Below are 23,200 nucleotides of genomic sequence, written 5' to 3'. Positions count from 1 at the left end.
TAATACTATATATATATATATATACATTTTGAATAAAAAAATGTTTTAATTTTAATAAGTTATAAATATATAATATTTTTATTAATAAATATATATATAAATAGTATAATATATATTTTATATCTAATATTAATATTTTTAATAATAATAATTAAAAATAAATTATTAAACCAAACTCTCTATGATTTCTAGATTATTAAAATTTTATTTATTTTAATTAAATGTTAAGCTATTTAGTTATTACAGTTTTCAATAACAAAAATTTATTATTACATTTGCAATAAATAAATACAACTATATATTTTAACTATAAATATTGTAATTTGTTTATAAAATTATATAAATATAAATAAAAAAAACAAATATTTAATGTTAAACTGGTTTTATATCCATACAATACTATAACTATACTATTTTTATTAGATAATGTTTATAACCTTGATTAGATAAAAGTTATATATTATTATAGTATTATTATTGTTGTTGTTATTAAATTTTTAGTATAAAATTATTTTTTGTTTTATTTATTTAGTTTGTAAATAAAATAATGATAATAATATTTTAATAATTAACTTAAAGTTTCTATTAATTATATAAATTATTATTTAAAAAATTATGAGTACCTCAGCCCAGTATATACTATCAAAATTTAATATTTCGGCTAAAATAATACCAAACGATTTGCTCCGGGATGTCATCAAAGTGTTTCACATATTTGACGATACGGAAGGCCAAAACCTGGTGTTTATCACCTCCGATGATCACAACAATAATGACCAGTGTTTCGCCATGGGATCCAATGAATACGGTTGTCTGGGTTTAGGTCACTATCAAACTGTTGAATCACCCGAACCACTACCCGAGCTTAGCGGCCGACGTGTACGCCGACTGATTAGTGGCCAATATTTTATGTATGCCTTAACTGGTGACAATCGGGTCCTGCACTGGGGCTGGCATTCGGGTCACCGAAACTATGAGAAACACTTTATACGACCCGAACCAGTGCCCGAACTGGTCAACAACAACAACAACAACAACATGGAAATTGTTGACCTGAGTTGCGGTCTATACTGGGCCGTAGGTCTGACCATCGATGGCCAAGTATGCGAGTGGCCGACATTGTATAGCAATGTACTGATGTTGTCGAATGAATCGCCGGATAATGATTTCAGACTAACTAAAGTTGATTTCGCCGACAATACCGATACGATTACTACTGTCCAGTGCAGTGGTGTCGGCACACGACTGGCACTTACCAGTGCCGGACAGGTATATATCTGGGGATCTGTCGATAGGGGTAGGGCTCGTCCTATTAGACAGTTAGCTAAAAATGTTGTCAGCATTTGTCCATCAACTCGTTACGCCTACTATCTGACCACCGATGGACAGGTACTCTATAGTGATAACAACAACAACAACAACAACAACAACAACAACAATGACTGTGATGTAAGGCCTGTCGAGTTTGTGGACAACAATGATGAGCTTCATGTTAATGGTATTTACAGTGTTACCGCTTATTATACTGCTTTGCATAGCGAGGAGTGCACCCGAGTTGCACTATTAGCTACCGGTGCTGATGATGATGACGATGATACTAAAGTCTATGAATTAACAGATAATTTCGAGACAATGAAAACAGTGTTCAACAATATATTAGACTATTATGCAGTTAATATGCAATTAACATATAAGACAATTGATTTAAGTAGCGATGAATTTGTGGTTAATTATTGTATTGATAATAATAATCAACAACAAATCAACGGTAATTATGTGTAATAAATTAGTTATTTATAATATATTATTAAGTTTTATTTATTTAACAATTAATATTACAATTAATTACAATATTAAGTGGTTATAACTAAGTATATTATCAACAAAAAAACACTGTATTTTTTAATAAAAATAATCAATAATTTATTTTAATGTATTAATTAATTAATTTTTTATCTAATCAAGGTTCTGGTCAATTTGATCGGCTATTCGATGTGGTCAAACACATGGGCTCCGGTAGTTTCGGTAGTGTATGTATGGTTAAACCTAAAGATACAAAGTTACGTGGTGATGACCTGGATAGTATTAGCTGTTTTGCTATGAAAATTATCAATTTAAAAGGTACTATAGTATCTATTACTACATGATATCAATAGTAATAATCAAAGTTAATCTAACCTACCGGTGCTTTATACTAATAATACTACAGATCTAACCGATCAAACTGTTAGGCGGGTGCTGGATGAAACCAAAAACATGATAAACGTACGTTCCCTGTATGTAGTCGAATATCTAAACTCATGGATTGAAGGACCTGTACTCTACATACAGATGGCTAACTGTGCGGGTAGTTTGCGTCAAGTACTTAGTCTTAGACACCAGGCTTTCAATAGACAACAACAACAACAAGCGACTGACAACAATAGGTTAGGTATAGTTGAATACTATCTATGGTGTCATGTATTTCGCGAAATCCTTGAAGCTGTCGACCATTTGCACAGTTTGACGCCCCGTCCTATTATACACAGGGATCTCAAACCCGATAACCTGCTCATCCAGTACTACGGTTTGATGTCCAATCGATATGTCCTGCTGTGCGATTTTGGACTGGCCACTCTACACGATCGGGCCATACATGAACGGCCGGCCTACAAACACTCGGCAGGTGTCGGTACACTGGTATACGAGGCACCGGAGGTTAGGGCCGGTCAGGTATACAATCACAAAGCGGATGTCTACAGTCTAGCGGTTATCTCAACGAAATTGTTTGATATAGATATCTATGAGTTTAAAGTTCCCGAGTAAGTTTACCAAAAAAAATTTTAAAATAATTATTACTATTATCATATTTTTATTATCAAAAATTATCTAGATCAAATTATTCACAACATGATAATAATAATAATAATCAACAACAAAAATTATTTAATAAAGCTATCTATAAATTGCAAACWTGTTTACTGGAAATGTTATCAACGTTTAGAAATAAGAGACCCGACTGTCGCCAAGTGTTGGCCAGTTTTAGGGAATKGTCTATAGATACCGGAGCTATAGTCCAAAATCTGGATAGTTATAGTCCTATAATTGATAGATTAAAACAATTTGATCAGTGTCAATTTTTTATTACATTATTAAGATCTCTGCTATACGATTATGATAAGCGCGATATTTTAAAATAATTATAATAACTAGTGTTTAATACTAATCATTAAAATATATATTTTTAAAAAATAATTAAATTACAGTTTATTAATATTTTATATAATTGTTATATAAAAATACTAAATATTTTAACTGATTTAACTAAATAATTAAATTTATAATAATAATTGATAAATGTATATAAAATTAATAAATTATTAAAAAACTTTTTTTTTGAAAATAACCTGTGTTATACTAATTAATTAATGAAATTTTTCTCTATTAATTAAACTATGTAAATTTAGCTACAAAAATAAAATCATATTAATAATTATTATTGATTAATGTGTATAACCTAGATAATTTAATAATTTAATAGTTATACTAATAGTTAATAATTAGTTTTTTATATATACAGAAATTTACTAGAGTAAATAACTATAATTTATTTAGTCAAAATAAATTGTATATAAATACATTTTTTATAAATCTAATATAAAATTCATTATTGAAATGAAAACAAATAGTAATTTTAATTAAATGTGTTTTTTAAATAAAAAATTATCTATATTATTATTAATTAAAACATAGACTAGTAAGTTATAAAATGCATAATATAAATTTTAATTAATTAATTGAGTTTAAAGTTTTTTTTTGTAAAAAAATTATTAATTTTTAAAAATATTTTATATAATACAAATAGTATTTATACAGTGATTTATACTGTATATATTTTATTTATTATACTGTAGAATAAGTAAACTATATTTTTTGATACATAGTATATAAATTGCTAAATTAAAAATTATTTAAAACCAGTTAAGAATGCTAGAAAGCATTTTCAGAAAAAAAACTTGAATAACATTGAAAACTATTAGTTTTATAATTATAGCGGCTATATAATAACATAAAAATTTAAAAACTGGTCAAATATACATAATATAAATATTGTAATGTATGGTATCAAATGATTAAGTATGACAAAATAAAAAACTATAGTCATGTGGGGTATCAAATGATGTAGTATAACAAAATAATAATCTATAATTATACATTTGCCGCTTATACTTATTCTTTTTGTTCCCGTAGATATCAAAATTTAATGCATATTTTTTATCCTTGTTTTTGATTTTTTCTTCAAATCTATATTTAAAAAAAATTCTTAAAATTTTTTATACTTTTGCCGCCATTTTTAAAAAAAATTATACTGATATATTATATCATATTTTTGATACTCTTTACAATTCTAAACGTTAAAATTTTTACCTAATTTTTTTTACTTTGGCCGCCATTTTCTTTATGTTCCCGAAGAGATATCAAAATTTTAATGTATATTTTTTATTCTTGTTTTTGATGCTATATTCAAATCTATACTTAAAAAAAATTTTCTTAATTTTTTTTAATTTGGCCGCCATTTTGTCTATGTTCCCGAAGAGATATCAAAATCTTAATTAAACTTTTCAATACATTATTAGTAGTCATCTAACCGAATCTGAAGTCAGAATTTCAAAATTCGCAAAATGAAATGCTACACACAGACACAGACTCAAAAAGCCATTATAGATTTCAGAATTTTTTCTTTTATCAATAATGTATTTCTAATATATATATTCTTTTATTTAATCATAATTTATTTTTGCATCATCTTTATTAATACGTTAACTTTATTATTTTGTAAACTTCAACATTATTTAATAACAGTATTTATAAGTTTGATTTATAGTAAGACAGCACTTTTAAGTAATATTATTTATTAAAATATTAAAAAAATTTCTGTTTGACCTAACCTAACCTAACCATACATTACCATACATTACCATACATTACCATACATTACCATACATTACCATACATTACCATACATTACCATACATTACCATACATTACCATACATTACCATTTTTTTACTTTAGCCGCCATTTTCTCTGTTCCCGAAGAGATATCAAAATTTTAATGCATATTTTTCAGCTTGTTTTTGATCCTTTATTCAAATCTATACTTAATAAAAAAATTTCTAAAATTTTTTTACTTTAGCCGCCATTTTCTCTATGTTCCCGAAGAGATATCAAAATTTTAATGTATATTTTTTATTCTTGTTTTTGATGCTATATTCAAATCTATACTTAAAAAAAATTTTCTTAATTTTTTTTAATTTGGCCGCCATTTTGTCTATGTTCCCGAAGAGATATCAAAATCTTAATTAAACTTTTCAATACATTATTAGTAGTCCTCTAACCGAATCTGAAGTCAGAATTTCAAAATTCGCAAAATGAAATGCTACACACAGACACAGACTCAAAAAGCCATTATAGATTTCAGAATTTTTTCTTTTATCAATAATGTATTTCTAATATATATATTCTTTTATTTAATCATAATTTATTTTTGCATCATCTTTATTAATACGTTAACTTTATTATTTTGTAAACTTCAACATTATTTAATAACAGTATTTATAAGTTTGATTTATAGTAAGACAGCACTTTTAAGTAATATTATTTATTAAAATATTAAAAAAATTTCTGTTTGACCTAACCTAACCTAACCATACATTACCATACATTACCATACATTACCATACATTACCATACATTACCATACATTACCATACATTACCATACATTACCATACATTACCATTTTTTTACTTTAGCCGCCATTTTCTCTGTTCCCGAAGAGATATCAAAATTTTAATGCATATTTTTCAGCTTGTTTTTGATCCTTTATTCAAATCTATACTTAATAAAAAAATTTCTAAAATTTTTTTACTTTAGCCGCCATTTTCTCTATGTTCCCGAAGAGATATCAAAATTTTAATGTATATTTTTTCAGCTTGTTTTTGATCCTTTATTCAAATCTATACTTAATAAAAAAATTTCTAAAATTTTTTTTTTACTTTAGCCGCCATTTTCTCTATGTTCCCGAAGAGATATCAAAATTTTAATGTATATTTTTTATTCTTGTTTTTGATGCTATATTCAAATCTATACTTAAAAAAAATTTTCTTAATTTTTTTTAATTTGGCCGCTATTTTGTCTATGTTCCCGAAGAGATATCAAAATCTTAATTAAACTTTTCAATACATTATTAGTAGTCCTCTAACCGAATCTGAAGTCAGAATTTCAAAATTCGCAAAATGAAATGCTACACACAGACAGACAGACTCAAAAAGCCATTATAGATTTCAGAATTTTTTCTTTTATCAATAATGTATTTCTAATATATATATTCTTTTATTTAATCATAATTTATTTTTGCATCATCTTTATTAATACGTTAACTTTATTATTTTGTAAACTTCAACATTATTTAATAACAGTATTTATAAGTTTGATTTATAGTAAGACAGCACTTTTAAGTAATATTATTTATTAAAATATTAAAAAAAATTCTGTTTGACCTAACCTAACCTAACCATACATTACCATACATTACCATACATTACCATACCTTACCATACATTACCATACATTACCATACATTACCATACATTACCATACATTACCATACATTACCATACATTACCATACATTACCATACATTACCATTTTTTTACTTTAACCGCCATTTTCTCTGTTCCCGAAGAGATATCAAAATTTTAATGCATATTTTTCAGCTTGTTTTTGATCCTTTATTCAAATCTATACTTAATAAAAAAATTTCTAAAAATTTTCTTAATTTTGGCCGCCATTTTCTCTATGATCCCGAAGAGATATCAAAATTTTAATGCAACTTTTCAATACATTATTAGTAGTCCTCTAACCGAATCTGAAGTCAGAATTTCAAAATTCGCAAAATGAAATGCTACACACAGACAGACAGACAGACTCAAAAAGCCATTATAGATTTCAGAAAACAAAACTTTTCAAGTTTTTTTTGAAAAACATATGAAATATAAATATTTTTTCTTTTTCATAAAAACTAATAGTAATAATATTTGCTAGAATATTTAACTATGAAATAAATAGCTATAATTAATAAATTACAGTTTGTAAAACAACTACAAGTAAAGTAAATTTTTTTAAATAAATAGTTTAAATAAATAGTTTTAGTAAATATCATAAAATAGTGTAATATATTATACATTATTTATCCAAAAAATAAAACACTAATTAGAATATAAAATAAAAAAAWTTTAGAAAATAAAAATTATTTTAGTTTTATTAGCTAAAAAATTAGATTTTATTAATGTAATTATTAATTAAAGCTAAATTATTCAATTATAATATTAATTTATTTATAAAATAAAAATATTTAATTAATATTATATAATAATTTTTGTATTTTAATTTGTAATAATAACTATATACTGTATATAAATATATACAAAAAAAAATTAAAAATAAATAATTTACTTACCTATACCTAGTCTATTAGCAATAATATATAACTATATAATAAATATATAAGATTAATAAATTACAGTTTTATTTTTTTAAATAACATTAATAAATTAATTTTCATATAACTATTTAAATAAATAGTAAAAATTAATTATATAATTTTTTTGAATTTAAAAATATTATATAATTAAATCAATTGAATTAAATTTTAAAAGTTAAAAAACTAATTAATATTTTTTGAATTTATTTTAATAAAGTTAGTTAAAAAATGTAGACGTAATCTATTGATTGTTATATACAGTGTATATATGTTTGTATTAATAAATATTATGTAATAATAATATTATTAAATGTGTTTGTATTTCAAATAATTATTTTTTTTTAAAGAAATTGAATTAAAATAAATAGTATTTAAAGTATTAATAGTAATAATAATAATGCAATCAATTAATGAATTGTTATGTGATTTAAGTCGATATGAATTATATTCAGCGATATATCGACTCAAACGTGAAGTCAATTGTTTGACAAATGATTTATTAAGATATCAATTGTTAACAAAAAAATATGAAAAATATCTGCAATTTATTGATACAATTGATGACAAAATTATTGATGAAAATGAGATCAAACAGAGTATTAAATCACTGAATGATATCAATAGGTGTTCCGTGTCTTTGGATTTTATGAAACAATTGGATCACTTGATGGACACAAATGGTATATAAAAAATAAATAATAAATAGTTATTAAAAGTTTTTAATTAATTTATATTTTGTTTAAATCGTAAAATAGTTAACAAATCAATTGGTTGTCAAACATCTTCATCAACAACACTATCGATGAATGTGTGGACACAAACTCAAGACATTATTAGTAGTATTATTACACATAAAACAAGTGATGATAATAGCAATCAAAGTAATAGTAAAGTTTTAAGTGATAGTAATGTCAATCAAAACTTGGAAATCAATACTAATATTATCAGTGAATCAATTAATGATGAAAACAATTATTATGATAACAATGATGTAAATGAAGATAATTATAATAATAATACTAAAGTATTGACTAAATTAGTTAATAATAATAATAATAATAATAATAACTGTAATAATATTGACAACGAAACAGATGATGAAGAATATATAGAAGACATCTTACATGAAGACAATAACAATCAATTAACAAATGATAGCGAAACAGATGTATACAGTTGTTGTAGTGATGACTTCAAGAGTGGTGATGAAGAAGAAGAAGAATTGGTGGTAAAAGTCAGACAACCGTTGAATAAAACTTTGAAATTTAAATATCAATGCAATTTCAATGACTGTACGAAACGGTTCCGCAATGAATACATACTTAATAGACATAGAAATACACATCAATTATTGGATAGGGATTTGAATACTAAACAACAACAAAATGTCAGACAAAACAATCATCAAAGACTAGGAGGAAGAGGAAGAAAGCCATCGAAGAGTAGTACCGGTAAAGTAAACGACACTAAAGTTAGACAAACAGTTAAACAGAAAAAGACGAAGAAGAAGAAAGTAAAGCGAATTCAATCAGAAGATGAACTGAAAGCCATGAAACTGTTTAATACGAAAAAATGTCGTCAACCGGATGGCACTTATCGGTGTCCATGGGATGGCTGTTCAAAGATATTTAGATCATTAAATTCATTGGGCCAACACCGTCACATACATCTGGGTACATACAGGTGCCCGCTAACCGATTGCGGTTTTCTAGGCCGCAGTGACTATCATTTGAATATACATCAAATTATACATTCATCGGACAAATCGTTCGGATGTCGGGATTGTGATAAATATTTTTCCCGACAACTATTGCTATACAATCATCGATTGGTAGTACATCCCGATGCCTATCCGGACATACCGTTTAGACAGTGCCCGGAATCGGGTTGTACTTATCAGACAAAACTGTTGGGTTCATTCAAAAAACATCAACAACAACATAGCCTACCAGTTAGTTGTCTGGATTGTGGTAAACGTTTCAGAAGTAATTATGACCTCCAACTACACCATCAATCCAGACACCAGTCGGTTAAACAATTTAAATGCCAATTGTGTGGCAAACTGTTTAAAACAATTAGAAATCGTAGAAATCATTATCAGTTACATCATCAACACGGAGACTATCAATGTGATTACGATGGCTGTAACCAAACGTTTACTATTAAACTAAAATATCTTAGACATCAGAAAACACACGACAAGAACAACAACCCCGATGTCGATCCCCGTCCGCACGTGTGTGAGTGGCCGGGATGTGACCGTAGGTTTGTGACAAACGCTGCGATGACTTACCATTTGAATACACATTCGGGTGATATTGTCTACCGGTGCGATTGGCCAGAATGTGATAAGTCATTTATAGTAAAATCATCGTATATAATGCATATGGCCAGACACGAGGGTAAACATACCTACCGGTGCTCGTGGCCTGAATGCGATTACAGTACACAAAACACTGTTAGACTTAAAAGTCATATAATGAAACACAAGGGTATAGTAGTCGACGACAACAACAAATAGATATTACGGTATAATTTCAGTAAATATTTATCTTAATATTTTAAAAATTTTCTAAACTATTTATATTTGTATTATAATGTTATAATTAATTTAATTAAAAGTTTTAAATTTTTATTTTATAGTTTATTTTATTACACATAATTATAATTTTTTTTGCAAAAAAAACTATAACATTAAGGCAATCATAATTAAAAACAGTTTAATAATATTTAAACTATTTTCTAAACTAAAACTAAACTAAAATTAAATAATGATAACAAAAAAAAGTTTTAAAATTAATTATTTTTCAATATTATATTCAATTTAAAGTTATTATTATTATTTGTAGACGTAATCTATTGTAAATAATTTATAAAAATAAATAAATATTAWGTAATTTTAAAAGTTTTTTTTAAATAAAAAAAAGTTTTTTGAGTTAAAACTTTTTGCGYTTTATTTTAGATTTTTAAAAAATAAAATTATTTTTCTAAGTAATGTCTGATTGTTATTAAATTTAGTGATTATTTAGTTAAGTAATTAATTAATTAAAATAAATAATAATAATAATAATGCAATCAATTAGTGAATTGTTATGTGATTTAAGTCGATATGAATTATATTCAGTGATATATCGACTCAAACGTGAAGTCAATTGTTTGACAAATGATTTATTAAGATATCAATTGTTAACAAAAAAATATGAAAAATATCTGCAATTTATTGATACAATTGATGACACAATTATTGATGAAAATGAGATCAAAAATAGTATTAAATCACTGAATGATATCAACAGGTGTTCCGTGTCTTTGGATTTATTGAAACAATTGGATCACTTGATAGACACAAATGGTATATAAAAAAAATAAATAGTTATTAAAAGTTTTATATAAATTTATATTTTGTATAAAAAAATAGTTAACAAATCAATTGGWTGTCAAACAAATATTATTATTATTATTATTATTAATTAATATTAATTTTTATTTTGTTTAATCAATCAGATCCTAAATTAACAGATAAATTGATTGATAATTTCAAACAAACTAATAATACTAAAGATATCAATCAATTGACTGATGTATTAGTGATACCTGTATTGTCAAGCAATGAATGTAATGATAATAATAATAATATTAGCGAAACAATTGCCGATAAAAATGTCGCAAACAATGTGGTCATCAATGAAGACAACAAAATTCAGAAAAATAATATGAATAACAATGATATCAGTGAAGTAATTGATGAAAATGGAGATACTATTGAAGTTATTAATAGCAAACAAGATATAAGTAATGATAATAATAATAATAATAATAGAGATATTAATGAAGACATTGATTGTCAATCAAATTGTAGCGAAACAGATGTATACAACAGTTGTAAGGGTTTACAGAGTAGTAGTAGTAGTAGTAGTAGTAGTAGTAGTAGTAGTAGTGATGATGAAGAAGAAGTTGTGGTAAAAGTCAATCAACCGATGATTAATAAAAATATGACTAAAACTTTGAAATTTAAATATCAATGCAATGACTGTACGAAACGGTTCCGCAATGAATACATACTTAATAGACATAGAAATACACATAAATTAATGGATAGGGATTTGATTAGCAATACTGTGGTCGACAACAACAACAATACGGGTGTCGACACTAAACAACATATCAGACAAAACAGTAATCAAAGACAAGAAGGAAGAAGAAGAAAGCAATTGAAGAGTAGTACCGGTAAAGTAAACGAGGCAGGGGTTTGGTATCTAGGCTAATTAGGAGAGAGGTCAGTTGCATATTTTTAGAATCCTTATTGATTATAGTTTATAGATATATAAGTGTCAATGGCCGCAAATCAAAGGTTTGGGTTATACATGGGGTCAAAGGGTCATTGTATGGTATAATGAATATAGCAGTAAATACTATACTATACTATACTGTACTATACAATACACTACAATATACTATACTATACTATACTATACAATACACTATACTAATAGGATTATAATAAGTTATTAAATAAATAATAAATAGGAAATAAAAATAATTAAATAGTACACATAAACTACTATATAAAGGAATGTTCATTCACTTTAGTCATTCAATAATTCATATATCTCACAAATAATGAATTTATTTAAACTATCAACTGAAGTATTGGTCAGCAAAGAGAGGTGTAAAATATGGTTAAATCAAGTCGGACTTTTGGTTATACCGGACGGCATGGCCTGTACGCAATGCAAAAAAGAAATGACATTTGAAGCCGATAATGGATGGGGTAGGTTTCGGTGCCAACGGACACACGCAAAAGGTAAAGGGTAGCTGACCCAAAAAAAATAAAAGACAACAAACTTATCGATTATTTAAAAAAAATAAATAAATCATATGTATAATGAAACTGATACTGGACTGCACTTTACTATATGGCCCGCGAAGGAGGCGGGTGTGTGGGGGTATATTAGGGTCTGGTATGATGACTAGTATACGGGTATATAAAATATTAGAAGTCTGAGGTCAAAGGTTAACCTAACCTAATCTAACCTAACCTAACCTAACTTAACCTAACCTAACCTAATCTAATCTAACCTAACCTAACCTAACCTAACCTAACCTAACCTAACTTAACTTAACCTAACCTAACCTAACCTAACCTAACCTAATCTAATATAACCTAACCTAACCTAACATAATCTAACCTAACCTAACCTAACCTAACATAATCTAATCTAATCTAACCTAACCTAACCTGACATTATCTCTTATATTTACAAAATTATATAATTATAAAAATATGAAATTTTTTTTAATAAAAATAATTATTATTTATGAATTATATACAATTTAAAGTTATTATTAGTAGTAGTTAGAGACTGAAAACTGACCTGATTTTTCAGGTCAGGTCAGGTCAGGTAAAAGCTAGGGCTCAGGTCAGATCAGGTACGGGTCCGAACACCTAAATTTTTTGGTCAGGTCAGGTCCGAAATTTTTTTATTCATTATTTAAACGACAATTATTACAAAATATGACAATCAAACACAAAATTTATTAAATTATTATTTATAAAATAGTTGTATAAATTAAACATAAAATATTACAAAAGATGATGGTTTTGATCTAATAAATAATAACATATTAACTTTATTAGAATCTAAGTTAGATCTACAATCAGTTATCGTTAATCCCGAGTAATTAAAGTTAATTTAGAGAAATTTGTTGCGGGTATAGAGTAAATAAAATTGTTTTTTGATAAAATTATTTTCGGACCTACATAGTCAGGTCAGGTCAGGTCAGGTCAGGTCAGGTCAGGTCAGGTCAGGTAAATTTGTACCCTATGTTAGGTCAGGTCCGAGTCCGAGATTTTAGGTATCAGATCAGGTACGGGTCCGAAACTTTTCGCTCTCTAGTAGTAGTAGTATTGTTAGACGTAATCTATTGTAAATAATTTTTTTTCTAAATAAATATTATGTAATGTATTAAAAAGTTTTTTTGTTGATGTTTTGAGTCAAAAAAACTTTTTGATATTTAATTTTAGTTTAGTTTTTTTAAATTTTATTTTTGTAGATTATAAATGGCTGAATAGCTTTTATTAATTAAAATCAATAGTATTAAAGTATTAATAGTAATAATAATAAAAACAATGCAATCAATTAGTGAATTGTTATGTGATTTAAGTCGATATGAATTATATTCAGCGATATATCGACTCAAACGTGAAGTCAATTGTTTGACAAATGATTTATTAAGATATCAATTGTTAACAAAAAAATATGAAAAATATCTGCAATTTATTGATACAATTGATGACAAAATTATTGATGAAAATGAGATCAAACAGAGTATTAAATCACTGAATGATATCAACAGGTGTTCCGTGTCTTTGAATTTATTGAAACAATTGGATCACTTGAACGATAGCAATGGTATTGAAAAAAATATTATAATTATTATTATTAATATTTATTAATTAATTATTTATTTATTTATTATTATTGATAAATAGTTAGCAAATCAACACAAACTGATGACATTAAACCTAAATTTATTGATAATTATAACTATAATTATATTCAACAAAATGTTTTCAGCGATATTAAAGTCAAACAAGAAATAAATGGTAATAAAAATATTTATTATTATTATTATTATTAAAGTAATGATTGTTTTTTTTATATATATATAATAAAATAGTCAACAAATCAATTGGTTGTCAAACATCTTCAAAACTATTGATGAATGTGTGGACACAAACTCAAGACATTACACATAAATCAAGTGATTGTCAAACAAGTGATAATTTCAATGATAATTACAATCAAAGTACTGATGTTTTAAGTGATAGTAATGTCAATCAAAACTGTGAAATCAATACTAATATTATCAGTAATGAATCAATTGATGAAAATTGTGATAWCAATGGTGTAAATGATAGTAYATATGATATAATAACATTAAATGGTATATAATATTTAACTATTATTAGTATTATAATTGATTTTTTTTAATATGTTTAATCAGATCCCAAATCAATTGATGGATTCAGTGATAATTGCAAACATAATAATAATAATACTAAAAATGACAATCAATTGACTGATGAATTAGTGATATCTATATTGTCTGTCAATGAATGTAATGATAATAATAATATTAGCGAAACAATTATTGCCGATAAAAATGTCGCAAACAATTTGGTCATCAATGAAGACAACAAAATTCAGAGAAATAATTGTAGTGACAATGATATCAGTGAAGTAATTGATGAAAATGAAGACACTGTTGAAGTTATTAATAGCAAACAAGATATAAGTAATGATAATAATAATAATAATAATAATAGAGATATTAATGAAGATATTAATTGTCAATCAAATGGTAGCGAAACAGATGAATACAGTTGTGATGGTTTACAGTGTAATAGCATTAGTAGTAGTAGTAGTAGTAGTGATGATGAAGAAGAAGAAGTTGTGGTAAAAGTCAATCAACCGATGAATAAAAAGATAAATAATAAAACTTTATTTAAATATCAATGCAATTTGAATGACTGTACGAAACGGTTCCGCAATCAATACATACTTAATAGACATAGAAATACACATAAATTAATGGATAGGGATCTGAGTTGCAATACTGATGACAACGACAACAACAGTTATCAAAGAAGTGGTAATAGAAGTACATTGAAGATGAAAGTGACAAAACAAATAACAACAGTTAACAACAGTAATAGACAAAAACTATTGAATATATCTATTGTCGACAACCGGATGGCACATATCGGTGCCAATTGGACGGCTGTAAGCAAACATTTAGACAATTATCGCCACTATATAGACATTTGACTAACCATAGAGCTAACTACCGGTGCTTAATTGATGGCTGTAACTATCTGGCCAGTCGTCCAGAATATTTAAGATCGCATCAATTGAGTGATCATCATATGATCAATAAAACTAATAATAATAAAATCCATCAAAATCTAGTAGAAGTGGTAAACAGTGGTAAAACTAATCAAAAGCGAATCAAATCGGCTGATGAACTGAAAGCCATGAAACTGTTTGATCCGATCAAATGTCGGATCAAACAATCGGATGGYCGTCCATCCTATCGGTGTCCATGGGATGGCTGTTCGAAAACATTTAGAGATCGATCATCGTTTTACAAGCACCGACACCAACATTTAGGTACATTCAAGTGTCCGATCGATTCGTGCAATTTTAGGGCCGTAAGTGCCAGTACTTTGAAAAAACATCAAACCATACACTCGGATGATAAGCCATACGAGTGCCGGGATTGTCGTAAATCATTTTCAATGAAACAACTGCTACATATACATCGATTGACTGTACATCCCGATGCCTATCCCGACATACCGTACATGCAATATCCGGAAACTGGTTGCCMCTATCGTGCAAAACTGTTGGCCCCATTGAATCAGCACAGACAGGCACATAGTTTGCCAATGGTTTGCCTAAAGTGTGGCAAACGTTGTCGAAATAATACCGATCTTCGTATACATCAATCCAAACACCAGTCGATCAAACAATACAAATGCCGTTTATGTGGCAAACAGTTTAAGACTGTTAGTCGTCAGAAATGGCATCACCGGCTACATCACCAACAAATGGACATTAACTGTGATTACGATGGCTGTAACCAAACGTTTACWATTAAACTASAATATCTTAGACATCGGAAAACACACRTCAAMGACAAYRWCRATCCMCGTCCGCACGCGTGTSAGTGGCCGGGATGTGAGCGTAGGTTTAAGWCAAACTGTGATATGATTTACCATTTGAATACACATTCGGGTGATACTGTCTACCGGTGCGAATGGCCTGAATGTGATAAGACATTTCTTCGTAAATCATCGTATGTGATGCATATTCAACGACACSAGGGTAAGCATAYMTACCGGTGCTCGTGGCCTGAATGCGATTACAGTACACAAAACACTGTTAGACTAAAAAGTCATATAWTGAAACACAAGGGTATAGTAGTCGACGGGAAATAGATATAACGCGATAATAATAATAATATTATTATCGGTAATTAATATAAATAATTWTATATATATATATAAATAAACTGATATTATTGTTATTACAAATATTTAATATTTAATAATAAATATTATTTAAATATTATATTTATTTTATTTTATATAAAAAACTTTAATGTTAAGTTGTTTTTTTTTGATAGTTTTTATTTATATATTTTATAGTAATATATTGTTTTATTAAATATATATATATATATTAATTAATTTATAACATAATTTCCAGATAGTTTACATACTAATTAGTATAATACTACAGTTAATGCTACTGTAGTTATTTTTAGAAAAATGTTATAAAAATTATTAATTTTAACTATTGGTAATTAATAAATTTTAAAGTTTTTAATAAATAAAATATATATATATATATATATATATATTCTTATGTTACTATTATTGATTAAAAAAAATATATTAATTATAATAATTTTTTAAAATAAATAAAACTTTTTTATTACTATAAATGATATGAATTATATATTTGTTATTTTTATATGTATAACAAAATTATTGTTTAAATACTGTAATATAGTGTAGACGTTATCTATTGAAATATATTTGTAAGCAATAAATATGATAACGTAATTTAAGAGTAGTGTCAAAAAAGTAATACTGTGTATTGTTTTGTTTTAAAGTTTTTTTTAAAAAATAAAATCGTGTCAAAAAATTTTTGTTTATAAATATAACCTATAAATTAATTAAAATATATTTATAAGATATTTATAATTATTTAATAGTAATAATAATAATGCAATCAATTAGTGAATTGTTATGTGATTTAAGTCGATATGAATTATATTCAGAGATATATCGACTCAAACGTGAAGTCAATTGTTTGACAAATGATTTATTAAGATATCAATTGTTAACAAAAAAATATGAAAAATATCTGCAATTTATTGATACAATTGATGACACAATTATTGATGAAAATGATATCAAACAGAGTATTAAATCACTGATAATAATAAATATATAAGATTAATAAATTACAGTTTTATTTTTTTAAAAATAACATTAATAGATTAATTTTCATATAACTATTTAAATTGTGATGAACCACAATTATTATACTTATATATATTTATATACATTTAATTAATTAATTTAAAAACATACTTACCAATTGATGTTTACATACATTCACATACACACACATACAAACATATACAAACACATGCATTCAGGGAAGCCGCCATTACAGGGGCGTTGACTCATACGCTATAGCAGTGGAGAGTCAACAGTGCTTAACATTATATGTTGGGGTACACTGTACTATTAATGCGTACACTACTATATAGTAGTACAGTGCTCCCATTTATATAAGTATACAATACTTACCATATATAACTGATTGAAATTCTCTATTTGTTGTAAATCTTATTTAGTCAATAATTTAGTAATTTTTAATATTTTTGTAGACTTTTTGTTATATTCGTGTTCTAGACTTTACACTTAACACAACTATATAAAACACAACACATAACTAATTATACTTTACTAATTATAACCAAATATTACATTTTACATTATAACTCCCATAGACCTGTCAATCATAGCATCCCTATGCTCTGGTTGCGTCACTGTATCTACAGTTGCGTAACTATAGAATATTCTGGAAGCATAGCCTTGACAGTACATTTATTGATTAGTAGAATCACTATATAATAATGCTTAGCATCCATTATTTTATCAGTTACTCGCTTGCTATCAAAGAGCACGCATCTCTTGTATTCAACTTATTATATTCCTATACACTATATTATATTATAATGTAAACAATATGTACTCACTATATATTTTAATGTGCACTTAACTTTAAATAAAATTAAGTTTTATTTCAATGTGAATATATACACTTGTGACGGCACCTAATGAACATTCGCCTTAATTAATATTATTTATTAATTATTTTCATCTTAATCATCAACAACACTCAACATTGGCTTTTCATCACAGCTTCGCTTCAATGACGGGAAAATCAACCCCACACCCGTCACATTTGGCGCAGTCGGCAGGATCCGTTTGAGTTAAGTGAGTAACCGTAATTTTCATAATTTGGTTAAATCAGTATAGTCATACATTTGGTATATCGGTGATACATTCACGTATGTTATCGGACATATAGTTTATGACAAAACGCTAGTCTAAGGGACGTGAGGCATAGTTCTATTGCACTCCCAATATACTAAACAAAGTAATCATAAACTATAGAGCTCTATTGAGTGGCCGATAGCGCTGTGCATATATGTATCACTGCTTATATTGAATTCATTACACTGTACTGATACGCCATYTTGTGAACTCACTGCTCACTTCAACGCATGAGTGGAGCATCGATTGGAAGCCAACACCTAGCAACGCATAACAACGTCTAACAACGCATAGTTAAGTAATTATTTTAATAATGGCTGACGATAACGGCATCAATGGTCTGTCCACACCACCCGTCACGGGAACGGTAAATGCAAACACAAATACTACTACACCATCTACTGGTACATCAACGCAAACGCATTTAAACACAACACCTGGTCATGGGCTACCTAAACTTGAGAAATTCAGTGGTAGTGATAAATCAATTCGGGTTCAGACTTGGCTGAAATTATATTATGACCACACCGAGAACATGGAAGAACAAGACCGAATACGTAACCTCAAGTATTATTTGACTGGTCAAGCACTCGAATGGTATGGCGAAGAAGTCCTAACCTATAACTGGTCTACTATACCAAACCCGCGTAACTTCTTAAGTAGTCTTATGATACAACGCTTTGGCGCAGACTCGTCTACCCCATTGCTAGACGCGCAGAGGCGTTACCTCAGACGTGATGAGTCGGTACTTGATTACTATAGATAAACTTAGACTATTGCGCTATACTAGACTTACAGTTACCGATATAGTACAGCAGCTTACTGATGGTCTCCCGCAGCACTGGAAACCATACTTTATTACTTTAAGTTGTGCTACAACCAATCGTTGGTTAGAAGCGGCGCAATTAATTGAAACTAATTTGAAAAATCAATTTAGATTCGGTAAACCGAAACCAAAGCTAACTCCTCGTACTATGAATTCTAATACTAGTACAGCACCGAAGTGTAGATTCTGCGAAAAGTTAGGAACTGTAGAATTTCATTGGCACCGAGATTGTCCAAACAATCCGAACCGTCGGTATGGTATGTCAACCACTACTGCACGTAAACATAGCACTGGTTACTCTCGTACCCCTCGTACATCAATTAACCGTAATTCGAAAACTCAAGTAGCAGTTCAAGATATGGTGGTCAGTGACCATCCCTCGCATGAGACTTTAAACTAAACATGCGACCGATACCCGATTTCATTGATCTTGTCGTCAAAGTCAACTCACACCCCGCGCGCGCATTTATCGATACTGGTAGTACAGTTAACATCATTTCTCAACGACTGGCCAGTCAATTAAAACTACCTATCGATACTCATCACCCTATCAATATACTTCAAGTTGACGGCAATATCAACAGTATTGGTCGCGTATCTACTCAACTCACAATGGGATCACAAACACATTTAACTACATTTCACGTACTGGCTAATTTCCGGTACCCGCTCTTACTTGGACTAGAAGTTGGTAAACGATTTGGTTTAACAGTAGACCTAAGCACTCGTAAAGTTACCACTCGCATTGAACAAGTAAAGCCTCGCATACTAAACATAGAAACAAAAGAAGACATTACGCTAAAGAAACTACTCGCAAAACATAGACAAGTTTTCGCTCAACACGACACAGACATAGGACGAATTCAAGTTGTCAAACACAAAATTATTACGGTTCCACATCCACCAATTCAACTTCGTCCTTACCGCCGACCTCAACATGAATACGACGAGATTGTAAAAATCATACGAGAGGCGGAGGCCAAAGGACTCGTACGCAAAAGCAAAGACAGCCAATGGGCATTCCCAGTTACTATGGTACCAAAGAAAGACGGTGGACAATGCTTATGCATAGACAACAGAAGTCTTAACGCTATTACTATTGATGACAAAATGCCGATGCCGAGGATCACTGAAGTGTTAGACCGCCTACAAGGCGCTCGTTATTTCACAACACTTGACGTGGCCTGGGGTTACTGGCATATCGAGATGGACTCWGACTCAGTTGACAAAACAGCTTTTGTCACACATGAAAACCATTATGAATGGCTAGTCATGCCATTCGGTCTCAAGAACGCACCCGCAACATTTCAACGCATTATTCAACAAATATTAGGTCCTCTTCTCTACAATGGTGCAATTAATTATTTAGATGACATAATATTATACACAAAAACACACGAAGAACATATAACATTATTGGAAAAAGTATTTAACATTTTAAGACAACACAATATCAAATTAAAACAAAGTAAATGCCACTTTGCTATGAATGAAGTAGCTTATCTTGGACATGTTGTTTCATATCAATCTGTCAAACCATCTGAAGACAAAATAAAAGCAGTAAAAGAATTCCCGAAACCAACTACTTTACGACAAGTCAGAAGATTTCTAGGACTTACTGGTTATTACCGACGCTTTATTGCTAACTTTGCTAATAAAGCTAAACATCTTACAGCCTTAACAAAGAAAGGTGTTACATTTCATTGGGGCCCAGAACAGGAAAAAGCATTTAAGATATTAACAGATGACATAACTAAACCACCAGTGTTAACTTTATTTGACACTAATAAACCGTGTCGAGTATATACTGATGCCTCAGGTATTGGAATCGGAGCTACGTTAACACAAATAGGTGATGACAATCAAGAACACGTAATTGAGTATTTTTCACGCAAACTCAATACAGCACAACAAAACTATAGTGCTACTGAACTTGAATGCCTGGCGGTCAAGGAAGCTATTGAACATTTTGAATTTATCTCAACCGAGACTTTGAGGTCATCACTGATCATAAAGCTCTACAATGGCTTACTACTCTTAAGAAACCGAAGAAAAGATTACATATGTGGGCTGTTGAGCTATCAACCTATCCAATGAAGATCATACATAGAGAAGGCCGTAATCAACAACACGTTGACGCACTCTCAAGAGCACCTATAGCATTACATCTATCAACTCGAGAAATAAAAGATGCACAAGAAAACACTGATTTATCTTATGTTAAATCACCTGTTATACGATTTGGCATTACAACAGTTCAACACAATGGTATACATAAAGCAGTTATACCGGAAGCGTTACGTACAAAGCTATTTGAAAAATTTCATGATAACCATGGACACCCTGGCAAAGCCAAGACAGTAAAACTCATTACTTCATATTATTGGTGGCCAAACATAATACACAACATAAAGCAATATGTTGAATCATGTCGCACATGTCAGTTAACTAAACTTGACCATAGGCCAACTCCTGGGAAATATATTTGCCCTGAACCGGATCTAGAGCCTTTAGAATTGGTTGGTTTAGATACTATTGTCATGGGACCAGCATCCGACAAAACAAAGCACAAATATATTCAAGTATTTATTGATCATCATTCCCGATATATATGGGCATATCCTACACACAAGAATACTACAGAAACTATTATATCACTCTTTATTAATCTTATTAATTCTGGAATACAATTTAAACGTTTATTAACTGATTGTCATAAATCATTTACTTCTAAGACATTTAATGAATATTTATACCTTAATCATATTAAACATTCACTTTCAACTCCATATCATCCGCAAACTAATGGTATCGTTGAACGAGCAAATGGTATCATTATTGAGAAACTTAGAGCCGAACTAATAGACAAACCGAAACGTAAATGGAATACATTATTAAAGGATGTCATACGAAATTACAACAGAACACCACATGACATCACTGGATTTACTCCACAGTTTCTAATATTTGGAATTGAAGAAACTCCCACATTTGCATCTCCCGCTATCTCAATAGATGASGCTAGAAAACTTGCAAATGAACGTACAAGACAAGCACAAGCCACCCGCAAAATTCGATTTGATGATAAACATAAACACATTGTTTATGAACCTGGAGATCGAGTCATCCGTATAACACCTGCTAATCATCCAACGGTACAGAAGACATCACCACGATGGACAGGACCGTATTACATCATCGCACGTTATGGTGAAGTCACATACGACATCGCGGACACTTTGTCTGGTCCAACCTTTCGCGCTCACGTCTCTCAATTAAAGAAATTTATTCTACGAGAATAAATTTTCGTCAGCGAGGGGAGAATGTGATGAACCACAATTATTATACTTATATATATTTATATACATTTAATTAATTAATTTAAAAACATACTTACCAATTGATGTTTACATACATTCACATACACACACATACAAACATATACAAACACATGCATTCAGGGAAGCCGCCATTACAGGGGCGTTGACTCATACGCTATAGCAGTGGAGAGTCAACAGTGCTTAACATTATATGTTGGGGTACACTGTACTATTAATGCGTACACTACTATATAGTAGTACAGTGCTCCCATTTATATAAGTATACAATACTTACCATATATAACTGATTGAAATTCTCTATTTGTTGTAAATCTTATTTAGTCAATAATTTAGTAATTTTTAATATTTTTGTAGACTTTTTGTTATA

At 28.7% G+C, this 23,200-nt stretch overlaps 2 protein-coding genes across 2 annotated transcripts; both read left to right on the top strand.

Moving 5' to 3' along the window:
* Positions 1-615: 615 nt before the first annotated feature.
* Positions 616-15,355, top strand: LOC128959364 (uncharacterized). Its single transcript, XM_054305312.1, has 8 exons — positions 616-1,768; positions 1,966-2,121; positions 2,210-2,801; positions 2,873-3,069; positions 8,618-10,015; positions 11,085-11,420; positions 12,172-12,327; positions 14,532-15,355. Exons 1-8 carry the CDS (start codon positions 616-618, stop codon positions 15,353-15,355), a joined length of 4,812 nt encoding a protein of 1,603 aa, XP_054161287.1.
* On the top strand, positions 15,034-16,527 carry LOC128959363 (zinc finger protein 239-like). Its single transcript, XM_054305311.1, has one exon. The coding sequence runs from the start codon at positions 15,454-15,456 to the stop codon at positions 16,525-16,527; it is 1,074 nt and encodes a 357-aa protein (XP_054161286.1). The 5' UTR covers positions 15,034-15,453.
* Positions 16,528-23,200: the final 6,673 nt, after the last annotated feature.

This window comes from Oppia nitens, unplaced genomic scaffold, assembly GCF_028296485.1.
Source record: "Oppia nitens isolate AA-2021 unplaced genomic scaffold, nextdenovo-longstitch-racon4-pilon3 scaffold48_pilon_pilon_pilon, whole genome shotgun sequence".
Classification (NCBI taxonomy): domain Eukaryota; kingdom Metazoa; phylum Arthropoda; class Arachnida; order Sarcoptiformes; family Oppiidae; genus Oppia; species Oppia nitens.
The sequence above is the reverse complement of the archived record's forward strand: the minus strand, read 5'-3'. Positions and strand labels throughout refer to the sequence as shown.